Source organism: Arachis hypogaea, chromosome 1 (genome assembly GCF_003086295.3).
Source record: "Arachis hypogaea cultivar Tifrunner chromosome 1, arahy.Tifrunner.gnm2.J5K5, whole genome shotgun sequence".
Lineage (NCBI taxonomy): Eukaryota > Viridiplantae > Streptophyta > Magnoliopsida > Fabales > Fabaceae > Arachis > Arachis hypogaea.
The window spans coordinates 108246566-108271938 of record NC_092036.1 but is presented as its reverse complement, the minus strand read 5'-3'; the positions used below and the strand labels follow the sequence as shown (position 1 = coordinate 108271938).

The window sequence follows — 25373 nt, the reverse complement described above, 5'->3', positions numbered from 1 at the left end:
AAAGGCTTGATAAAAGAATAGTTTTACCGAGTAAAGTCAATTATTCGCATTTTTTTCATTATTTTTACGGCATTCACTGTCCCTACTGAGAACATATGAGGACGATGTTCTCCGCCCTTCAGATTTTCCTTTCAGCAATAGGTTCAGGAATCCTTGGCTTAGAGCGGCGACTGAACATCGGAGATTTATGTAAATATGTATCCGTATTTTTTGTAGTTAGTTTAGTCTTAGACTTTTCCCTTGCCATTTATTGTCTTTGATTTTTAGAGGAGTAGGACTTGTATTTGAGAAATTTAAAATAAGTCTATGTATATAATGTTATGTGAATATGTATATCTTTGAGATTAAGTGGTTAAGAGTAAACTTTTCTTTCATAATTAAAGTTTCGGTTCGTATCCAAAGGCTCATATTAAATAAAGATAGTGTATAATAAAAAGGTTTAGTGGTAAGTAGCGCCTAAACTTTTAGTACGATCGTGCAAAAAGTTAAGGTATTACAATTATGGCCTCTAAAAGTAAAATCATATATACAATATAGGTGAAAAATTATTTTATCTAGGAGCCTTTTTAAGAAAAGAGTAAAGTATCATTTTTGTCCCCAACGTTTGGGGTAAGTCTCAAAGTTGTTTCTAACGTTTGAATCGTTCTATTTAAGTTTCTAACGTTTCAAAATTGACTCAATGTTGTCTTGCCGTTAGAAATTTGTTAACAGAATTGACGGCAGGACAAAGTTGAGACGATTTTGAAATGTTAGGGATTTAAATAAGATGAACACGTTGGGGACAAAAACGATACATATAAATAAATTTTAATTTTATCCGTCAATAATATCAATTTTTGACAGTATATGGTTATTCAATTATTTTTTAATCACATCTAAGGAAATTATATTTAATCACATTAATTTTATTCTAAATAAATTTATTTTTCTATAATTTTACTCTTAAAAATTTTTACTCATCATAAAATGTTTGTAGAATGACTAGTACATAAACTTGTGGTAAAAAAATGATATATATACAATAAAGTAATGTGATTCTAGTCATTTTATAAACATTTCATGATGAGTAAAAATCTTTAAAAGTAAAATTATAAAAAAATTAATTTATTTAGAATAAAAGTAATGTGATTAAGTGTAATTTACTTAAATGTGATTAAAAAATAATTGAATAATTGTGTACCGTAAAAGATTGATATTAGTGAAGGATAAAATTAAAATTTATTTCTATGTATCATTTTTGTCCCCAACGTTTTCGTCCTATTTAAGTTCTTAACATTTTAAAATCGTCTCAATTTTGTCTCGCTGTCAATTCCGTTAACAGATTCCTAACGGTAAGACAACATTGAGCCAATTTTGAAACGTTAGGGACTTAAGTAGGACAATTCAAACGTTAGGGACAACTTTGAGACTTACCCCAAACGTTGGGGATAAAAACGATACTTTACTGTTTAAGAAAAGAAAAGCGCATATCTCTCGACGTCGATAAAAGTGAACCGTATAAGATAAGAACAAAGTAGTATGGATACCTAAGAGAAGAGTTTCAAAGATACAAATAACAAATCTTCTTACTCGGCTCATGAAGTTAAGACCGGCCAGAGCATATATAGATACATACATATATATATGTGAAACCCAAAATACTGTTTATAGAACCTGTTTCTCTAAGTCAACCTCTAATAGAGACAAAACATAATATATAAATATATATAGTGGAGATATATAACTATGTACATATGCATCTAAAACAAAAATGAAACCCCAAACAAGTAGAGCCCTTCGCTTGCAGAAAGCTTCCAGTATGCCTCAGCGAGGTGCTTCACGTCCTACATCTGAAAACCACAATATTTTGTATGGAATGAGAACCAGAGGTTCTCAACATGGTAATGGTACCAACATAATTAACATATAAGGTCTCGAGAAAGGCAAAGGCAATCCTAGAACTTCGGATAATAGATTCAAACTTAAAACTAAAATTAAAAACCATAAATAGGGTGGGGTATCTAAAGATTTTTTATTCTATCTCAATTCTAACTAAATCCCTAAATTCATCGCCTTTCCTCCAATCTTCCAAAACACCGGTGAACAGACAAACAATATAAACAAAGCTAACACAAGTAAAATACAGATACAGCAGGTAACCAATATAGCAGATAAGCAAACTCAAGTAATGCAAAACCAAACAAGACACATAAATGCATATGATGCATGCTTTTTCTACTGGCCGTGAGCTCATGTGTCAGTTATTTTGTCAGAACCCGACACATCCGGTACCTAACCCGGATGTCATCCTCTTGAAAATCGGTGGGCAGTACACCACCAGGAACCCCATCTGGCGGGAGGTACACCACCACAAACCCCACCATTACGAGCGGTACACCACCACGAACCTCGCAAGATCTTCAATTAGAAAAACAACACACACGTGGGCGGTAAACAACCACGATTCCTACCTTCTGTGAACGGTAAACCACCACGATCCTCACAAACATTTTGACATTGGGCAAGCAGTAAATCACCACGATCCTTGTCAGGTCAAAGCTCAAAGATAAATTTCATTTTAAATAATTATAAATCATTCATTCATTCATTAACTCGTATAAGCATCTCCGACATATTCGCAACTTTTCCGCACTTCCTCAATTACTCCCAATCATTTAATCATCAATCATATATTCATCCTCAATAATCTCGATCAATCATCGTCATTACAGCATTCTTCATATTATATTCAACACTTTCTCAAATCATTCACATTAACTCGATCATTCATTACATAACCTACAAGTTTTCGAGTTCCAATTCAACCAACCATACCCAAAATATGCGTAAACACTTTACATTTATTCCACATCAAGAATAGCATTCAAAATTTACTTTCCCTCTCAACAATCCAACATCAACCAACTTCATTCAACAATCAATAATTTCATTCAATAACTCCTCTACAAAACCAACAATAATTTCATTCAATTGCACTAGTCTCATACCACAACATGCCAATATATATTCTTCATATCACACATCGATCACATATTTATTCACTAACCAATTCAATAACCAAAATCTATTCAAACTTATCCTATGGTCAACTAAATTGTTTAGTGGGTTTTATAGGGGCTTTCGAGATGAACTCATGGCCACTGACGGCTCGTCAATCGGAACTCCGAATCGAAAGTTATGTGAGATTGAATTTTGAAACCAAGGGTTTGCATGTTCTTTGCTCCCCTTTCCCAAAAACCAGCGTGCTTCCAATGAGGAAGGAGAAAAAGAGCTTAAACTCACTTATTAACTTGTTATTGGGTTGGGCCTTGGGTCTGTTTTGGGCTCGATTCAATTGGTTTGGTCCATTCGGTCTAATTTTGGGTCAAAACATTTAAAGTTAGTGTCAAAATTCATATTTTAATTATTTCTTCCATTCTAAACTATAAAATTTAATTTTCTAATTTTTTTAAATAATAATTAATTTATTAGCCCATCATTCACTAATTTCTCAAATTTTACAGTTAGCACTAATAACAGAATACTGTTATATTCTATTTCTGTTACTCATTCATATAGCATCAAAGTGTAAACTATGAGATTGGATTTGACTTGTAACATTACTCATAACTCAATATACGTTTTTTTAGTTTCTTTACACTTTCATTGCATTCTCTTATCATTCATATCAATTTTTTTTCATGGTATCAAAGAGTTTTAGGTTGAGAATTCATGGCTGATGCTATCATCCCTCATCAATCTAATCTCATTAACAATTTCAACAACTTTAGATTCACAACTTCTCTTTTGGACAAACTTTATGAAAATTCATTTCGTCCCTTGGCAACAACTTGCTCTACATGACATCCATGAAAACAAAAAAAGGGGGGGGGGGAATCATCTTCTTGCAAGCAAGATTTCACAATATAATTATGATGAAGCAAGAATAGCAAGTACTGAATCAACAACTTACACAAATTAAAAGGTGAAGGACGATCAATTAATAACACGGCTCTTAATCTCCATCAATATTTCTTTCAAGAACAGGATACTAGAGTGTTTTTCTCATCAAGTTTGGTCTACTATCCAAGATTATTTTGCCAAGATTTTCAAAATCAAAGTATAATAATTGAAAACTCAATTAAAAATGTGAAGATGTGTAATATTTCTGTTACTGCGTACTTAAGACGATTGGATCAATTATTGATGCGCTTACATGAATTGGTCATTTTTTACCTCTAGAAGATCATATATGAGAAATCACTAATGGACTTAATGAAGATTATCACATGTCATATTTTTAGTATTGACAAAATCAAATTATCTCTCTCTTATTGAAGTAGAAGTCTTATTACTAGCTCATGAAGATTTGAATGAAAGATTAAAAAAAATGGAACTAAAATCTGTTCATGCCAATTATTCTCAAAGTCCATATCAATATGGCCATGACAATAACTTTACAAATCCTAGTACGAGAGGAAGAGAAAATCATGCTTTTAGAGGAGGCAGAACTATGAATCAGAAACTAATAAATAGAGTTCTTTAATAAATTTAAATTCAAACTTAGAAGTAACTCTCAAAGAAATGATTTTAAGTTTGAGAGAGACTAATAGAATAGATAGATAAATTGATCAAGATTAATATAAAATTATTTTACTGTTCTATTTTTATATTTTTTTTTTAAATTAGAAGTGAGATTCGAATTTAAAACCTCTAAATAAAGAGAAAAAATTATGTCATTTGAGTTATAATTTGTTAATTATATTCTATTTCTATTACTCATTCAACTGCTATATAGAACATCATATTATAAAGGGTTAAGTACTGTTTTCGTCCATAAGGTCTGAGGTGAAAATCAAAATCGTCCCCGATATTTTTTTGTTATTAAAATCATCCTCAACGTTACAAAACGTTATAAAATCGTCATTTTCCACTTCAATTTTATTTTTTTACCATATTACTCTTCATTATTAATAAAAATAATATTTTAAATAAAAAAGAGCAAAACCCCACCTCACCCACTCCCCAGCATTTCTTCAGTCTCTCCCCCTACCCCTCCCCCAATCCCCTTCCTTCTACTCTTCACTATCACCCTCTTCTTCTCACCTTCGCCGTGGCAATTACTACTGCCGGAGGACATCCATCCCTCTTCTCCTTCATCTTCTCACTCTTCCCCAATCCCTTTCCAGCTTCTCACTCTTTTCCAATCCCCTTCCACCTCCTCCCTTTCCCTTTCCTCACCACCATCACCTCTGCCACCATAGCCATTCATTACTCACAACACTTTTTTTTCACCAACAACAATAGTCCCAAAATAAATTAACAGCAACATTCACAAAATAAATCAACAAAAAAAATCAGAGGCAGAAGAAGCATAATAATTTCAATAATCACAGCAATTTTAATAAACAATAATTCAATAATCATCAACCACAATTTCAGTTTTCAGATCCAAAAACAGCAAAACAACAGAAATTAAAAAAAATTAAAAAGTCACAGAAGAAGAAGCAGAAGAAGCAGAGGCAGTCACAGAAGAAGAAGCAGCGCCGGCGGGGTCTCCCTCCCGATGACAACGCGACGGCGTAGTCTCCCGATGACGACGCGACGGCGGTGGTGGCGGCAAACCCTAGAAACGAATAAGTAGGGCGCGACGGCGACAAGAAGAAAAATTGAGGTTGGAGTTAGAGTTGGGATTTTGAAAAAAGGGGCATGAAGAAGGGGATGGGAGTTACGGGAGTGGGGTGAGGGGGTGGGAGGTTACGGGAGTGGAGCGAGGGGGTGAGGGGGTTACGGGAGTCGGGAGTGGGAAGTGGGGAGTGGGGTGAGGCGGTGGGTTTTGTTTTAATTTTTCAGTTATTTTTAATTATTTTTATTAATAATAAAGGGTAATATAGTAAAAAAAATTAAAGTGGAAAAAGATGATTTTATAATATTTTGTAACGTTGAGAATGATTTTAATAACAAAAAAGTTCGAGAACGATTTTAATTTTCACCCCAAACCTTAGGGACGAAAATAGTACTTAACATCACTATTATAAACCATGAGATTGAATTTGACTTGTAACATTATTTATAACTGAATATACGTTTTCTTATTTTCTTTACACTTTCAGTGTATTCTCTTATCATTCATATTAGTTTTCTTTCACTTATTATGCAACAATACAAAAATAGTTACTTGTATAATTTTTTTAACTCATCATGCATAAAAATTAAATTTATTTAAATAAACAATAAATTTATCACCAATAATAATAATAATAATAATAATAATAATAATAATAATAATAATAATAATAATAATAATAATAATAATAATAAATTTATCACCAATTATAATAATAATAAACTTTAATTTTAATACATTACTAATATAAAATAAATTTATATTTATATTTAATTATATAATAATATTAATCAAAATATTTATTTTTTATATTATTTTTGTAAATAATCATTCAAAACGAACAATTATGTATAGTAAGACTTTTGTTCATCAAAATTAAATTCATAAATTAATAATAATAATAATAATAATAATAATAATAATAATAATAATAATAATAATAATAATAATAATAATAATAATAATAATAATAATAGTATTTAATCATTCCCGTTTGGGGGATAAGCATAATAGCATATACAAAACGGTAATTTTGTTATAATTTCTACCCCTTGCATTGCTCCCAAAAAGAAAATGAAAAAAAAAAAAAACAGAAACTAAAAACAAATAGAAGAAAACAAAATACTCTTCATGTTTGTTTGTTTTTAATTAATCTCCTTTTCTGCATTTAATTGCTCATGTATGCGGTTCTCTCCAAAAACCACAGGAAGTTCATAGATTTGGGTACCCATTTCAGTGTGGAACGAAATTCATGAATCCGGAGCCACAGTTGCTGGGGCCAATGCCTAAAACTCGAAACTTTGTTTGATTTCCCAGAGATTCCATTGTTTCCGATCAGTTTTGGTTTACGTTTGTACCGATCCAGATTGGTTCTTCCCAAGAACAGTATCTGTGTTCCGAAAGTTCCAATTTTCAGGTATCCCATTCGAAATGATCTTCTTGTTTGGAAATGAATTCCTTTTGTTTTTCCTCCTCATTTTGTTGCTGGGAAAATGACAGACTCTATGGAATTGTGGATCTTGCATAAGCTTTCTTTGGTTCTGAAAAACTTGTTTATCTATTAACCAAAGTAAAACAAGTAGTTGAGTAGAATGGTTTGAACTTGTGTTGCAATTTTCCCTCCCAAAGTTGCTATCTTTTCGTTTTGGGGTTTCTGCTACATCATGCTAATTTGTTGTTAATTACTTCTCCCAATTACACAACCATATCTGCAAACTAATGCATTGTTTTGGGTTTATTGTTAGGCTGCAAGTTCTCTATTGAGTGGGAGAGAAGAAATAAAATAGAGCATAGAGAATTTTAAATTTGAAGTGTAAAAGTTGGATTAAACTTGTTTGATCAATGATGGTGCTGCTGGTTTTCTAGCCCAAAATGGTTGCCAAAGGTGTTGATGACGGCATTTTGATCAATGCGAGTTGGTATTGCTAGTGTTTTCTCTCGGATATGAGTCGGTCTCCTTCTTTCAAAGTTAAAACAGAACAAAGTCCTAATCTTGATCCAGAATCTTTACAGAGATGGATTGTTGCATTTTGTGCTATAAGATTTGACCTTGAACAAGGCCAACTCGTAGAAGTGTGTTACCCGCCAGGATGTCTTACACAGGAGGAGGAGCTTGAAGTTGCTTATAATTCATTTCCCGATTCTGTTTCGCAGCAGCATAACCGATCAAGCGTCCATGACTGTATATTCTTTTTCCGATTTCCCAGGCGCCTTAAATCTCAAACCAGCAATGCTACTCATTCAGAGATAACAGAAGCTGGCAAGGAGTTTCCTTCGAATTCCATAGAAAAAAAGAATGTTAGTAGAAGATTATCGAGTACAAGCGATGATAATGTTTCGAAATACATGTATGGCTTTGTTTTTAACAGACAGAGACATGATGAGAGGCTAAAACGAGGAGGGGAGCAAAAGTCTGTGGTCATTCTGTCTCACAGTCCTTATTCTAGTGTGTTCAGGCCTTTGTTACAGATTATAGGTCCCTTATATTTTGACATGGGTAAAAAAGCACTCGAGCATATTGCTGCTTATGTGTCGACATGGCCTGCTCCTGTTCCTGGTAAACTAATGGATCTTCCAATTGGAAATGCAACACTTAAAGTGAACTTGCCACCTGCGCATAGCTTGCCCGTGGAAGATGGAGCATCTGTTGACGATTCAGCTTATTCTATGGCACCTCTTCTTCCTAATAATCAATCTATCCCCAGGGACTCTTCCATGATTCGGATCTTTTTGGTACCTTTCGTAGCCTGCTATTGCAGCTTTGGATATTATGGGAGTTGTTGCTAATTGGTGAACCCATTCTCATCATTGCACCCACACCTTCCCAGTGTTGTGAGGCTGTTGCCAGTCTTGTGAGTTTGGTTTCACCATTACTTTGCAGTGTTGATTTCCGACCCTATTTCACTATCCATGACCCTTTGTTTGCCCGTTTGAACTCAATTCGAGAAGGGGAGGCTTTCCCTCCAATGGTTTTAGGGGTGACAAACCTTTTCTTCCTCAAAGCTCTCCGTAACATTCCACATGTTGTCTCAGTTGGTACCCCTCCTACTAATTCGAACAGAGTTTCCCTCTCAGCTAAGTCTACTGGAAGAATTCCTGGTAGATCCGAGGGCCTTGGGCTTCAACAATTTTCTCTAAAGAAGTTTTCTCCTTCAAGTTTATTGGGTGCAGTAAAGCTTCGTAGGGATGGTCCGCTCTGTCTCATGACAGAACATAAGGAAGCCATTTGGAGTACCTACTCTGCCGCAACTAAGCCAGATACCTCTATCTTAAATAGGCTAATAGATGCTGGAGTGTCGGCAAGAGTTGAGGAGTCAATGTCAGTTGTTAACAATGAGATATTACGGCGGCATTTCTTGGAGCTCACTACCAATTTTTTGGCCCCTTTTGGTCCATATTTTAGGACTACTGCTCCATCTGAAGGATCTTCTCCATATGTAGATCCTCCTCCTCTGCCTCCATTTAATGCTGATGAATTTGTTGCAAATTTATCAGCCAGAGGTCCAGGGAAGTTCTTACTAAAGCGAATGAGATCTAACTGGCTTGACTTCTACACGTAAGGAATTTTCTTTACGCTATTTTTTCGTGCTACCATTTGCTACCAACCTTTATATACGATAGTGTTTACAGTGTGACCTTTTCTTCACGAGTTTGCTTGCATGTTCTTATCAGGCGATTCCTGAATGGACCAAACTTTATGCCTTGGTTTAAAAGGAGGCGTGCTGTAGCTGAACAAGAACAAAATAGGCTGTGGAGGCATGCAAGAATGAAAGCTGACATACAACAGCTTATATCTAAAATGTCTGAGTTGGAAATTGTGGATTTCTTCGGTGTAATAGAGAGATTTCTACTTAGAGAAGTACAGGTAACCGACCCTCCTAATATCCTTTCAGTTATGCAGTTAATTTGCTTCACTGTGCCTTTCTCTTGGCCTTTTCTCAACATTGAATGAACAATGCTGCTTTTACATATAATAAATTATTTAGGATGAGTGGACACATTAAACAAGATAGGATTACAAATGATTGTACAGAATGTTAAAAAAAAAAAAGGTTGAAGCACTTATTGTGGAAAAAATTGTAGAATCTTGTCATGAATGGTTTGATCATATGAAGAAAAGACTTGTGGAAGCCTCTGTAAGAATAGAACTTAGGTAACTGAGTCAACTAAGTGGGAGTTGTGACAAGCGCTAAATACCAGTTTAGAAAATTCACAAGTTTAAAGCTCAAGATTCGTCGTAGCTCTAAACCGGAATTCAACGCTCTTCAAAGTTTAGTGAAAATGTCACAAATTCAAATCAAATACCGGGAGTTTAATCCTGGGTCGTTCTCCCTAGGACTTGCAATAGGATGTACATCATTGGTTATGGAAATCGGGGTTTGAACCCAATTACGGGAATGTAAATCAACTAGAAACTAAAAGAGCACGTAACAATTAAATTGCAAGAAAATGAAATTAATTAGTAAATGATGAACTAGGCAAACATGGAATAAAGGGAAACAATTAAAGCGATAACTACACTATAAAGCAACTAAAGTGAGATAGAAATGATTAAGGCAATGAACTAATAAAGAGGTGCAATTCAAGTTCTTAAAGGATCTTGGCTAGGGTTGAGAGTCAAGAATTTCTATCCTTGTCATTAACCACAAAGATGACAATTGTTAAGAGTTAATTCCACTCTGTCAACCTCCAAACATTGAGGAAAGTGACGTAGGCATAACTGATCTTAATTCACAAATCCTAACCAACTTACTAATTGAGTTTAGTAAAAGGTTAGCGTTAGTGAAACAAAATCAACTAATAACTCTAAATTACTAATCAATATTGAACATCAATGACTCAAGGTCCCCTAATTCCTCAACTCTAAGCCAAGAAAAGGTAAATCCACTTCATAATCAAAGTAAACATTTCATCAAACACTTGGTGTACATAAAAGTAAAACATGATAAATTGGAAGAAATAGCAAAAACTAAGACAATCCACCATGAGAATTCAACAATAATAAATAAAAATGAATAAATTATAAAACATCCAATTCATTAATATAAACCAAGAATTCACCAAGTTCATAGAATGGTAAAATGGAAGAAGGCAAACTAACACCAAATTCTAAGAGAATTATAATGCAAGAACAAGAGAACAAGTGTCAAAACTACAACTAAAACAAGAGCAAAATTCAAAACTAGTAGCAAAATTGAATTAAACCCTAGAAAACCTAGAGATAAGTTGGAGTTTTTCTCACTAAAACTATGAACAAAACTAAGAAAAATGTAAAATGGTGAGTGTATGAGAGTTCCCCCTTCCCCCCTTCCTCTTGGCATCAAAATACATCAACATATAGCAATTGGGGGGCCTTTGGAAAGCCAAAAAATGAGGATGCACGTGTTTCATTAAACTAGGCACGTGGGGGGTTTTTCGCGCATGCAGAAATTGCTCGCACACGTGAGAATCTCCCGTACTCGAGATATGGTGGTTTACGCGGGAAACTCGCCTAAGCGAGAAACGGCTGCCCACGCGATAAAGTCTCCCATGTGAGGTATGCTTGCCCACGCGAGCATTCAGCAATCTCCACTCCAAATCGCTTCCAAAATTCGCTTCTTCGCTCCATTCTTTTTGATCCTTTGAAGCCATTGAAGTACCTTAACCCTGAAACACTTAAATGAAATTGGTCACGGCATCAAATGGCATAAAAAGGAACCATGAAATTAACGATTAGGAGCACAAAAAAAGCATGCTTCTCACACACAAGTTCGTTGGAAGCAAGATTCGAAAAACTCAATTAATTTAACTAAAATTGTGCAAGTTTGTTGATAAACTCCATACTTTTTAACACAATTTATAATGATAAAATGGAGTTTATCAAGTTGCTTTGTGTGTTTATTTAAGTTATTTATTAACAACCATAACAATAGAGTCTTATCCCACTTCGTGAGGCCGACTACATGGTTTTTGTTTATCAGCTGTTATTTATAATAGTAATAAAAAAAAGTTGTTTAAGATAGGGCTCAATGTCATCCTTTAATTTAGATAACTGACTTAACCATGTGGGAAAGGTTTTATTTTGATTGTTGTGTTCTTTGACGACTAAATACATATTGCTACATTTCACAAGTTTAGCGTTGAAGAAACTTTTTTCAGTTGGTGGGGTACACCATTAGTTAAGCTCAAGAATAGCTACAAAATTTCATTGGCCCTTTGCAGCGGACTATGCTTTTAGCAACACATTGTTATTCATTACATAATTTGCTGCAGAATATGATATGACAATACTCAATCTTTTTTGGCTGTGAATGAAACATAAACATTGCTTTTATACCTCTGTTGAATGCAATTACCAGCTGCAGCAATCTGGAAATGGAGGTCTTGATTCCAGGGCAACTTGTCAGAAACTAATGGGAGACCTTCAGGCAGTTTTCAATGCACTTTCAAAGGACATGCAACAAATCATGCTTTCGAATCCACAAAGGGCATCCCTATTGCATGGTAGTCCAGAATTGAAGAAACTTCCAGGGCATCCACTCATACAGGTCGTCTCTTCTACATCACCCAAACAATAAGAATAGCATGAAACATGCGATCTTCGATATTATGGTCTTCTCTTGCTTCTGACGGAGAGATTTCTGGTAAATTCAAAGGCTACGTCTCTCTGATTGAGAGTTTCGCTGTCTTTCGACAAGTCATGGGGTATCACACATTTTCGCGACTATCCCATTTTCCTTTGTAGATCATGAATTCATGTTAGTAGAACATATACGCGAATTTTTCCATCTCTGGAAGAGAACTGTGCAATAACCACAGTTTGATTGATCCCTCCACATCAAGCAGCGGGGGCGGGACAATATGTCGTCCCCTTGAGAAACATACGTGGAAATTCGATTCTGTTATAAACCTGTGAGGTTTTGTTGATTGTCTCTATTGGCAAAAACTGTCGCTTCACATCGTTTCTATTATGATGGATCAAGATGTAAATTATTCACCTTGTGTAAGCTTTTGCTAAAATTTTCTGCAATTCAAAAATTCTGAGTTTTATGCAATGAATTGTCTCTCAAGGCTAAAATTCTTTACTTGGATGTTCTGGTTATGGTTGTAAATTCTGAAACTTCTCTATGTGCCTTTGTAACTTGGCCAGTAGAGGGTATCCTGATAAATGTCAACTCTGTCTCTTCATATAAACTATTTTGGTAGTTTCATTAGGATTTGTGAGTTGAATTGCACCATCCATGTTTTAATTACTTAATATTTTTTGCACATTCTAAAAAAAATATGTCCAAACATCTAGACATGAATAAGTAAAAGTGGATTATTAAAGTGAACTAGTATATGTATCCGTGTCTTGCGCCGAGAAATATACACAAAAATATATAAAATAATTTTTTGAAACTTTTAAATAAAAATACATAACAATTATCGTTATATAAATTTGACAAAGTTAATTAAATCTAAATTTAACTGTTTTTAATGTCGAAAACAATGAATAATTATTTTATTTATTTTTAAAATAGAACAATTATTTATCGATAATAATACATAATTTGTGATTAAATTAAAATATTTATATTAGGATCCTATGTTTTCGAACATTTCATTTTAAACAATATTGGTACTTGAATTTGTAGATATTTTTTAATGATTCATGAATAAACCTTTTGAACTCTCATACTTTTATATTAAAATCGATTTGAGCAAGTACAATTTAATATGAGATAAAATTTGTCTTTAAACCTTCTATATTATTATAGTAAAAGATACTAATGTTGAGAATTGTCTTTATTAAAATCTATTTAGGATTGTTTTATTTGTTGGTACTATATTCATTTTTTGAATTAAAGTAATACGACCAACGTTGTTACCTATTGAAACTTATCAATTTATTTTGTCTCTTCTTGAGTTGAAGTAGTTATATTTATACTTAGAGATAATGCCTTTTTTTTTTGTTAGTTTGAACGCCTAATAAAACTATTAAAGATAGGATGAATACATAATTAAATACAAGATCTTATCTTAATTCTAGTAGAATGATAGGAAGGATCTGTCTAAAGATATGAAGCATAGACACTTCTTCAAGTTGCAATGTCCACGTATAAGATACATTTTGGACACAACACGATCATTTGACACTTGTCTGACATCCGTGTCTTGTGAGTCCAACCGTGTTTTAATAAAAAATATACAAAATGCTTCTGCGGACACGCTTAAACACATTTAAATACTATTATCATATTATGTGTCAACCGTGTTCAACCTTATTAGTAACTTATATTCTTAAAATGAGTTTACAAATAGTATATATTATAATTAAATCTTTTTATAATTAAAAATATTAAAAACAGTTAAAATATATAATTTATATTTTAATATGAATACTGTTCATACCCTGCCCCAATGCAAAGGCCCAGGTCCAACAAAAAGGCCTAACCTGAAGGATTAGAGCCTAGCTAAGTACCGACCTTCACATAAGAAGTCGGTATCAACCACGACTTGGTCTGAAGAAGTCGGACGTGAGATTAGCTGGCTGATAAACACTCATTCAAATGAGTAACCGCCCCTAAAATCTCTCTAACCGCTTCATAAAGCCATATCTTAACCTCCCCAAGATAATAGGGACGGTTAGCACCCTAAAGATACGGCACTACTCCAACGGTGGTTATTGGCTCACCACTATAAATACACTGACACCCCTCAGGTATCTCTAAGTCCAATACTCTCTAGACCTGCTTACACTCTTGCTAACTTAGGCATCGGAGTGTCTTTGCAGGTACTACCCCCCATTCATTCGCGAGCACAAGTCGGACGGAGCCTCCCGAGTTGCAGATCTTCCTGGAGTTCTCCTCCTTCACACACTTGGGCCGCCAAACGCCATCCACCTATTTAATCTCCGGTTACCTACCGTAACATTGGCGCCGTTGCCGGGGAACCGAGAGATCATCCATCGATGGCGGATAGATCCCACGAAGAAGGCCATGTGGAAACAGATTCCGAACAAGAGAATCTAGACATTGGTAATGACAATGAAGACATGGCCCAACAGCAAGATAACGACCAACACAGAGAGGGTGCCTCCGGAGTGAAGAATCCGAAGGTAAATTCCTCAGATGGACGTGAGTCGGAAAAGGGCGGACCATCCCACATAACTGAATTGATGGGATTAGTCCATAGCCGCCTGGAACAATTGGAGCAAGAGCGGGAGAAACAGAAGGAAACTGAAAGATACCTTAAAGAGGAGATGGAACGGCGAAAAGAGTTAGAAAGAAAACTCTTACAGCTAGAGTCCTCCCTCAAGAACTCCCGCGACGAACAAGAAGACCAACTCCCGGGCGGAGAAGATCCTTTCAGCGAGGACATAATGAGGGCAAAAGTTCCAAGAAACTTTAAAAGCCCCGACATGGACCTCTATGATGGAACCACGGATCCAAAGCATCATCTGAGCAACTTTAAAAGTCGGATGTATCTAGCTGATGCCTCCGACGCTACGAGATGCAAGGCTTTCCCGACCACTTTATCAAAAGCAGCAATGAAGTGGTTCGATAGCCTCCCCCCGAGATCCATCACCAGCTTTGAAGACCTCTCAAGGAAGTTCTTGATGAGGTTCTCAATCCAAAAGGACAAGGTAAAACATGCACCGAGCCTCCTGGGAATAAAACAGGAGGTCGGAGAGTCTTTACGAGCCTATATGGAAAGGTTCAATAAAGCATGTTTGGAGATCCAAGACCTGCCCACAGAGGCAGTCATAATGGGGTTAGTCAATGGGCTCAGAGAAGGTCCCTTCTCCCAGTCCATATCTAAAAGACACCCCGTTTCTCTAAGTGATGTACAGGAAAGGGCCGAAAAGTACATCAACATGGAAGAGAATGCAGAATTAAGAGACCTGAGTTGGCGACCCGGACCCGCTTCCTCATCTAAGGAAAGGGAAAGGGAAGGCAAGAAGAAGGAAGAACTCGGTCTCGAAAGGCCCAGGAAATATCACTCTTATACTCCTCTAAAAACCTCTATAGTGGACGTATACAGAGAGATTTGCCACACTGAAAGGCTGCCACCCCCTAGACCTATTAAAAATAAAAAAGGGGGAAGCCGCGGCGATTATTGCGAGTACCATAAGATATATGGTCACTCCACTAACGAATGCTACGACCTTAAGAATGTGATAGAAAAGCTGGCTAGAGAAGGTCGGCTTGATAGATATCTCATGGAAAGGTCGGACGGTCACGGAAAGAGAAAGCGAGATGACATGGATAGAAGAGATCCACCACCACAGACCCCAGAAAGACATATCCATATGATCTCAGGAGGGTTTGCGGGAGGTGGAATCACCAAATCTTCTCGCAAAAGACATCTCAAGAGAGTCTACCAGGTCGGGGAGGAGACACCCGACCTCCCCACTATCTCATTCACAAAAGAAGATGGGCAAGGAGTAATCCCCGGGCACGATGACCCCGTGGTGATAACCATGATCCTAGCCAATGCCCATCTCCACAGAACCCTAGTAGACCAAGGAAGCTCGGCGGACATCCTTTTCAAGCCCGCCTTCGACAAGCTAGGGTTAGATGAAAAAGAGTTGAGAGCCTACCCTGACACCCTATATGGGTTAGGGGATACGCCAATAAAACCACTGGGATTTTTACCCCTTCACACCACTTTTGGAAGAGGGGAAAAATCAAGGACTCTGAGCATAGACTTCATAGTCATCGACGAAGGGTCAGCCTACAATGCCTTAATCGGCAGGACTACCCTTAATCGCCTCGGAGCAGTGGTATCCACTCCCCACCTTTGCATGAAATTCCCGACTCCAGGAGGAATAGCAACGGTAAGGGGAGATCAAAAATTGGCAAGGAAGTGCTACAACGAAAGCCTAAATCTGAGAGGAAAGGGCAAAGAAGTCCACACCATAGAGCTAGGCGGCACAAGAACCAGAGAAGAGTTGCGACCCCAACCGGGAGGAAAAACCGAGGAGATACAAGTCGGTGAGGAGGAAGGAAAAAATACTTACATAGGAGCCAACCTAGGGGAAACCCTAAAACAAAGGTTGGGTGAACTCCTAAGAGCTAATTCCGACCTCTTCGCCTGGAAGGCTTCTGACATGCCCGGGATTGATCCCGAGCTCATGTCCCACAAACTCTCGGTTTACCCAGGGTCCCGACCTGTACAGCAAAGAAGACGCAAGCTCGGCCCAGAGCGAGCCTCAATAGTAGAGGAACAAGTACAGGCGCTCCTGGAAGCCGGCTTTATCAGGGAGGTCAAATACCCAACGTGGCTAGCCAACGTAGTGCTAGTCAAGAAACAGAATGGTAAATGGAGAATGTGCGTCGACTATACCGAGCAGGATTCTATTGGCCGACCTTGCAGAAAGATGCCACAGACTTTGTGAAAAAATGCCAACCATGCCAGATGCATGCAAATTTCCACGTAGCTCCACCAGAAGAGCTCATTAGTATAACTTCCCCCTGGCCTTTCGCAAAATGGGGAATGGATTTGTTAGGTCCTTTTCCTCAAGCGCCAGGACAAGTCAGGTACTTGATCGTGGGAATAGATTACTTCACAAAGTGGATAGAAGCAGAACCATTAGCCACAATCACCGCTCAAAGAAGTCGCAGGTTCCTCTACAAAAACATCATCACAAGGTATGGAATACCTTATTCCATCACCACAGACAATGGAACCCAATTCACCGACGCCACCTTCAGAAGTTTGGTAGCCAGTATGAAAATCAAGCATCAGTTCACCTCGGTGGAACACCCACAAGCCAATGGGCAAGCCGAGGCAGCTAACAAAGTCATACTGGCAGGATTGAAGAAGAGACTACAAGAAGCAAAGGGAGCTTGGGCTGAAGAGCTCCCTCAAGTGCTGTGGGCTTATAGAACAACCCCCCCAATCCGCCACAGGAGAAACACCCTTCCGACTAGTCTACGGCGTAGAAGCCATGATTCCAATAGAAATCAATGAGCAAAGCCCAAGGGTAATTCTCCATGACGAGGTCGGAAATATACAGGGGCACAAAGAGGAGCTCGACTTGCTCCCCGAGGCCCGAGAAGGTGCCCAAATAAGAGAAGCGGCATTAAAGCAAAGAATGACTACCAAATACAACAAGAAAGTCATTCGAAGAACATTTGCCTTGGATGACTTGGTCCTAATCAGAAACGACATCGGAGTCAACAAATCAGGAGAAGGAAAGCTCGCCGCTAATTGGAAGGGGCCATACAAAATCAAAGAAGTGTTAGGGAAAGGTTATTATAAAGTAACCGACCTGAATGGCACTGAGCTACCAAGGTCGTGGCATGCTTGTAATATGAAAAGGTACTACAGTTAAAAGCGAACTCTACTCCCTAATGCACTCTTTTCCCAACTTCATGATTTTTTCCCAAAAAAGGGTTTTTTCTGGAGAAGGGTTTTTAACGAGGCATCATAGTGGAGGCTAAGGGGAAATAGACCATCAAATAGGCTATCAAGACCCTTAGTAGCCAAAAAAGGTACCTTTCCCAATTAATAAAGATCTTTTTCATCTACAATATCTCTCTTAATATCCTCCTTTATTTTAAGTTTTTCTACGAAACGCGCCGACTTAAGCTCGACAAAACGTGAAAATCCCATGAACCGACCTAATATGGTCGTCAGGATGAAACGACGAGGCACAAGTCGGCGTAAAGAGGTTGTATAAGTTGATCGTATTAAACTCGAGAACAGTCCGACTCGTAAGTCGAGACAAGAGCCCGAGTAGACAAACTTGGAAACACTCCGAGTAGATGAAAAACGCATCACAAAAATGACCTAAGTCGTAAAAACTCACTAAAGCAAAGTTGAGTATGAAGGATAACAAAAGAGACAGGAAAACTTGGAAAAAAGGTTGCACAAAAGCACTTAAACGAAAAAGGCTTGAGAAAGCGATGCAGGCCAACGAAAGGTTTTCCCGAAAAGATCAAACATATCAAAAGTAGAAAAGCATGCACGCACAAGGTAACTTAAACCCTTATCCAAAAAAGGGCGTTTTACTTTGTTTAAAAAACCCTTATCCAAAAAAGGGCACAGATCAGAATATTTTGTTTACGGCCTTAAGAGGCCGAAAAGAAATTGTTCACAACTACCAACAGATAAATAAAAGTTTAAAAAAGGGGGACCCACAGGCCGGGCCCCCATATAGCCATAAAAATAGAAGTCATTTTTTGATCGGAGTAGAGGAATCACCACCACCAGGAGGAGCGCCGCCAGGACCAGGAGGAGGAGCCGAAGAGGAAGTCGGGGCAAGGATTGAAGAACTCGGAGCATCTTTGGAACGAGGAGGAGACTCAATAATCCTCTGTCCCCGAGGCTTTAGGTCTGATTCGGAAACGACCTCGGGGGCAGGAGGATCAACAATGGCGCCATCAATAACCACTTTGTCAGGATGTAGTGGAGAAAGGTCCAAGTCGGGGGCTATAACCCTGACCTGCTCCAAGAAAATTCTCCAAGACTCCTCGGCGCCCTCGGCGATAGAGTCCTCCAACTCAGTATAAGCATTCCGAGAGTTCAGCAAATCCTTCCTCACCTCCACCATATCTCTAAATAAGCTTTGATAACTCTCCTGGGCTGCCTTCCTCAGATTTGCCTCCATAGCGCATTGGGCTTGCAGCTGACTCTCCTTCTCCCGGAGGTTATCTCTCTCCTTCCTCAATTTATCTCTTTCCTCCTTCAACTCTTTCTCATATTTTTCATAAATGAGAAGTCTCCCCTCCAACTCCTCAACCCTCGAGGATGCCCCCAAAGAGCTGAGGGGAGTCTTCTCAAAAATGTCCAAAAGTTTGCCACAAACACCCGCTGCCCTAAAGCTCTCCTCGGCCATGGTGGTGAGGTGGTTTTGAACAGAAACATCATCCATACTTATAAAAGGATAGATGTTCTTTCGAACGAATGCCTGAGCATCCGCCTTAACCCCACCATCAAAAGAAGAAGAGCCAGACTCTGAAGTCTTGCGCTTCTTCTTCTCGGGCTCAGTAAGAGTTTGGGCAGAGGGGAGTGGTCGAGGCAAACTGGAGGAAGAAATAATAATTGGTTGAGAGGGAGTACCGACATTCTTAGGAGGAGGAGGAGGAGGAGGAGGAGGAGAGATGACTGCCTTGGCACCTCCGGACCTAGCCCGGGACTTTGCTTTGGCCTCCTGGACCCTCTGGTAGGACTCCTGGGCATTCCTCTTGGCCATATCTACAAAGAAGCAACCAAGTTACAAGTCGGTAAAATGCAAGTCGGCAGAAAACAACTCGGAAATAAAGAATGCATGCACTACCTAGTTGAGATTGAACAAAAGTCGGTGTTCCCTGGAGAATTTTCCTGGTGTCCAAGTATGGGGCCCTCCCCCACGCTTCTCAAAAAAACCCCACGATGGCCGCCTCCACCTCATCCAGGTCATCAGGACCATATTTTTCACAAGAGGAAGGCGGCGACCAATAAAGGGGGAAGCGAGGGGAGGAACGCTCATCCAGGAAAAAGGGGTGGTGACCCTCCACAGATTGTACTTTGAAGAAGAAGTTTTTGAAGTCATGAAAAGACTCGTCGAAAAGGGTGAAAATCCTCCGACCTTGTATGGCTCGGAAGGATACCCATTGCTGTTTGTTGTTTAGCCCACTAAAGGGCTTAGTCATATGAAAAAGATAAAAGAAAATCCTCAGAGAAGTCGGGAAGTCCAGGGCATGGCTTATAAACTGATAGATCTTCAAAAAACCCCAAGAATTGGGGTGAAGTTGAGTAGGGGCAACTCTACAGTGATGCAAAACAGAAATCTCGAAATCCGAGAAAGGAAGAAAAACACCCAAGCGGGTGATCATGCATTCATACATAAAGAAAAAATGAGGGGCCGCCTCATTCTCTCTCCCAAAACAGACCCGGTCTTCAGGACCCGGGATTATCAATTCATATTTAGGTTCGTCTTCCTCCGAGGTACAGAGCCGATGATGAGTACGAAGGTGAGTAACAAACTCCGCATCCACCAACGGCTCTTCCCCCAGAACTGTAACATCAACCCAATCTACGGAGACCATTTTTTCTTTTCCTAAAGGTAAATGAAGAAAACCTACAAAAGGAAAAAAGGAAAAAGAAAAATCAAGAAGGTCTCTAGAAAGGAGAAAAGAACCAAGTAAAATCTACAAAACTATTCCTCTACGAAACTAAGTCATGCAAAAGACGAAGAAAAGAAACTGACCTCTTTTTGAAAATGAGGAAGCAGAAGTCTCCAAAGCTCGAAAGTATAGCACGTACGAACAAAGAAACAGAAGTTTGAAAAGATTGCAGAAACGGAAAATGGAAAGAGAGGGAAAGTATTTATAAACATGCCAAGGGACATAATGGTAAAAACGGGGCAGTCATTAATGAGATTGCACCGTTACCAAAGCCCTCAATACTTCCCCAACGGACACGACGCTTGAATTGACGTAACTGTCAGAAACAAAAGGTCGCGAAAATCACATCGGTTTCTAAGACCCGTGTTTCCTTCAAACAAGTCGACTACGAACCCGAGTTAATACTTGAACCCAAACTTTAAAGAAAAATTTGGGCTCAAGTAGGGGCACTGTTCATACCCTGGCCCAATGCAAAGGCCCAGATCCAACAAAAAGGCCTAACCTGAAGGATTAGAGCCTAGCTAAGTACCGACCTTCACATAAGAAGTCGGTATCAACCACGACTTGGTCTGAAGAAGTCGGATGTGAGATTAGCTGGCTGATAAACACTCATTCAAATGGGTAACCGCCCCTAAAATCTCTCTAACCGCTTCATAAAGCCATATCTTAACCTCCCCAAGATAATAGGGATGGTTAGCATCCTAAAGATACGACACTACTCCAACGGTGGTTATTGGCTCACCACTATAAATACTCTGACACCCCTCAGGTATCTCTAAGTCCAATACTCTCTAGACCTGCTTACACTCTTGCTAACTTAGGCATCGGAGTGTCTTTGCAGGTACCACCCCCCATTCATTCGCGAGCACAAGTCGGACGGAGCCTCCCGAGTTGCAGATCTTCCCGGAGTTCTCCTCCTTCACACACTTGGGCCGCCAAACGCCATCCACCTATTTAATCTCCGGTTACCTACCGTAACAGTGTTAAAATTTAATCAACTTAAAATGATCAATAGTTAGAAAATTTTTATTATTTGCAGTTAATGAAACTCATCTTTTATGTTTAATATTATTTTTCACATATATAAAATATTATTTGAGAGCTCATGCCAATAGCTATCCTAGATGTATTTTGGTTTTGAAATATTATTAGAAGTTAGTAGAATGATAACCTATTGACATATGATCTAGAGGTTTTATGAACTTCGTTTCATGAATGGCATCTATATATGAATTTTCTATCATTTTGTAACAATCTAAGAGTAAAACATGTATCCTTGTAAATATAATATGGATCATCACTCTTGTTGTCTTTATGACTCCAATTATCATACATTTTCTTTGACTATTTAAGAGAAGTAGTTGTTGGTAATTATCTTTATCATTTCTTAAAGAAACATTGGTTAAAATTTCACTTATAAAGTATTGTGAACAATTATATATGCATAGGAAATTATTCTTTTGATAAAGTGAACAACAATGATAGAATTTTGTAATTTGTATAACACAAAATTATAATAGCTAAAAATTATTTAAATATTTTTTTCGTATCAACATATTAAATAAAATAGATGCAGGGTACATGTTAAGATTTCAAATTTAAATAATTGAATATATGGAAACAACTTTGAATAGAAGGTCATCGTTACTTGCAAGCACATGGGTTAACCTTAACTTTTAATTGTAAAATATTTTTTTCCAAATAAATTTGACATAAGTTAAATTTTATGTATGAGAATATGACCTGTAATTTGGCCCAAAAATATATATTTGTAATATTTTGTCTTTTCAACAATACCATACACATAAGAAGATTCTTTGTAATGTAAATCATAGATTGGTCATTTTCCAAACGAAATGAAGGTCTAGTTAGAGATGGTTCTTTCTTTTAGATGCTATAGCCAAATAATTGTTATATTGCATCACATGCTCAAAATGCATATACAATTGAAATAATTCCTAATTTTATCAACATGAATTTTTCTAAATGAATCACCAATATTATATATAGTGGTTGTTAAACAATTGTTGCCCTTATGTTTAGTTTGACATTTTAGTTTTAAACAGCTCATTTAAGTTTGAAGTTGTGTATTTAACTCTCAGAAGGGATTTTCTTGTAGCTCGGCTATGGATGGTCATACATTAGTTTGATGACGTTGGTCATCTCTTGAGTACATGCGTTGTTGTTTGGCACAAACATATCAACAATTTACAAACAAACCAATGTGGTAATATAAATTTAAACTTCAAAAGAAAATAACCATAATATATAGAGATTTGTTTTTAGAAATTTCAGCAGAGTTTTATCTATAACTGGAATGCGCCACAAACTCTATCCATCAACAATTAACTTAAACAGCACCAGTTGTCAACAATCAATGAACAATAGTCAATAATCAAGAAGCAATATCCATAAATCCACTAAATCTACTAAACTAGAATCAATAATCAAGAACCAATAATCAGGATATATCAAACACTTTCAGCAGTTCAAAGCTACAATCCTAAATCCACTAAAACTAAAATCAATAATCAAGAATCACTAATCATGATATATCAAATAATTTTAGCAATTCAAACCTACAACCCTAAATCCATTAACACCATAATCAATAATCAAGAATCATTAATCAAGAATTATCAAACACTTTCAGCATATAAAAGACTTAAAGTAGTACTTATGACGTTCTCCAATCAAGCCAAATCGTCATCCGTATGATGGGAGATGGTAGAGGGGCATCAGCTGGCTGGCTTCCGTGGAAGGATTTTGGCATCACGGCGTCCGTTGCTAGAGGCGACATCGCCGAGACAGTGGGCTGCTGAGTGGATGGAGGTGGCGTTGTTGCCGTAGATGCAGGGACATAGTTGGGATTAGGCACCATGATGAACGGCTCTTCCGATGCACCTGCAACCTATGATGTCGCCAGGGTAGTCGAATTAGAGGAAGAAGATCCAAAATTATGAATTCAAGTGCGAAAACAAAGTGAACTTGCACTATAATAAAAACGCTAAGTACTGATGAGCGGATATTTTATACACTTTTTGGCACTATTTTCTCAGTATTTTTAGTATGTTTTGTTAAGTTTTATTATGTTTTAGTGCAAAAATCACTTTTTATATGCTACTTTGAGTCTTTGTGGTTTTTATATGATTTTAGGTGATTTTTGGATTAATCTGGCAAGTTTTGGAAAATTTTGATTCAGAGGCAAAGAAAGGACTGCAGATGCTGTCAATCTTGACCTCCGTGCATTAAAACAAGCATTTCTGGAGCTAAAGAGGTTCAATTGACGCACTCTTAACGGTGTTAGAAAGCTACCTTTCAGGGATTTCCATCAATATATAGTAGTTTATACTTTACTTTGAAAATAATGACCTAAAATGGGCATTGAATGCCCAAATCATCCCCTGCCCGGCATTCAACTCCCCAAAAGGAGCAAGCTCGACGTTGAACGCCCAAAATGAACCAAATCCGGTGTTCAACACCCTGGACACCAATGTAGTTTGAGTTGATGCCATCCTATAATGAAGTAAAAGAAGCTTTTTAGTCATGTGGCTCTACTAAAGCACCCGGTCTTAACGGGTTAACATGTTTTTTGTGAAAAAATCTTGGGAGATCATTGGGATGGAGTTCACGAAATCATTTTTTGACTTCTTCAAACTGGGATTTCTACACAGGAACTTAAACATGACATGGGTAACCTTAGCCTCAAAGATATATGTGCCAGAAGAAATGAAGGACGTTAGACCAATAAGTATGATGGGAAGCGTATATAAGGTAATATCAAAGGTTTTGGTCCTAAGGATAAATAAAGTGATGAGCTCCTTGGTAGGAGAAGTGCAATCTGCTTTCATACAAGATAGGCAGATTCTCGATGGTGCATTAATCGCATCAGAAATAGTTGCTTAGTTGAAAAAAGGCAAGAGAGGAGTAATAATTAAGCTTGACTTCAAGAAAGCATATGACACTGTGAGATGGTCATTCATGGATCAGGTTCTAAAACTTATGGGTTTTGGTGATATTTGGAGGAAATGGATAGTCGACTGCTCAATACAGTGGCCATGTCGATCATTGTAAATGGATAACCAACAGAGCCTTTTGCTATGGAGAAGGGATTGCATCTTGGCACTCCAATTTTGTCGTTCCTATTTATTTTGGTGGATGAGGTTTTGAATAAGATGTTTACAAGAGCAAGGGATATAAAAATCATCTCTAGCCTGGAAGTTGGTAGAGACAAGGTGCTTTTATCGCATTTACAATTTCTAGCGATACAATATTGTTTTGCCCACCGAATAGGAAGGTTTTATGAAATTTCAATGGGATACTAGCCTGTTTTGGGATGATGTTGGGACTAGTGATTAACTATTAGAAGTCCACCCTCATTCCTATCAATGTGCCTGAGAAAGTTGCATATGATTTGGCAGAGGTCATGAACTGTCTGCTTGGGAGACTACCAATCACATATTTAGGTATTCCTTTGGGAGTTAATCCCAAGCGTATTGAAACTAGGAAGCCGATCATTAAAAAGATAGAGAAGAAACTGTCAAAATGAAAGTCAGGGTTACTTTCAAGAGCGGGTAGGTTGACAATTATCAAATTGGTAATAAATAATTTACCGTTCTACTATTTGAGCTTATTCAAACAACCTAAGGTAGTGGCTAAGAAGATTATTTCTCTACAATAAAATTTTTTTG

General features: G+C 37.6%; 1 protein-coding gene across 1 annotated transcript; it reads left to right on the top strand.

Moving 5' to 3' along the window:
• Positions 1-6675: 6675 nt before the first annotated feature.
• LOC112708734 (uncharacterized) lies at positions 6676-12639 on the top strand. Its single transcript, XM_025760676.3, is given in 5 exon segments — positions 6676-7022; positions 7351-8300; positions 8303-9161; positions 9278-9470; positions 11944-12639. Coding segments are annotated over 4 exon segments (2022 nt in total). The 5' UTR covers positions 6676-7022; positions 7351-7549; the 3' UTR covers positions 12163-12639.
• The last annotated feature ends 12734 nt before the right edge of the window (positions 12640-25373 follow it).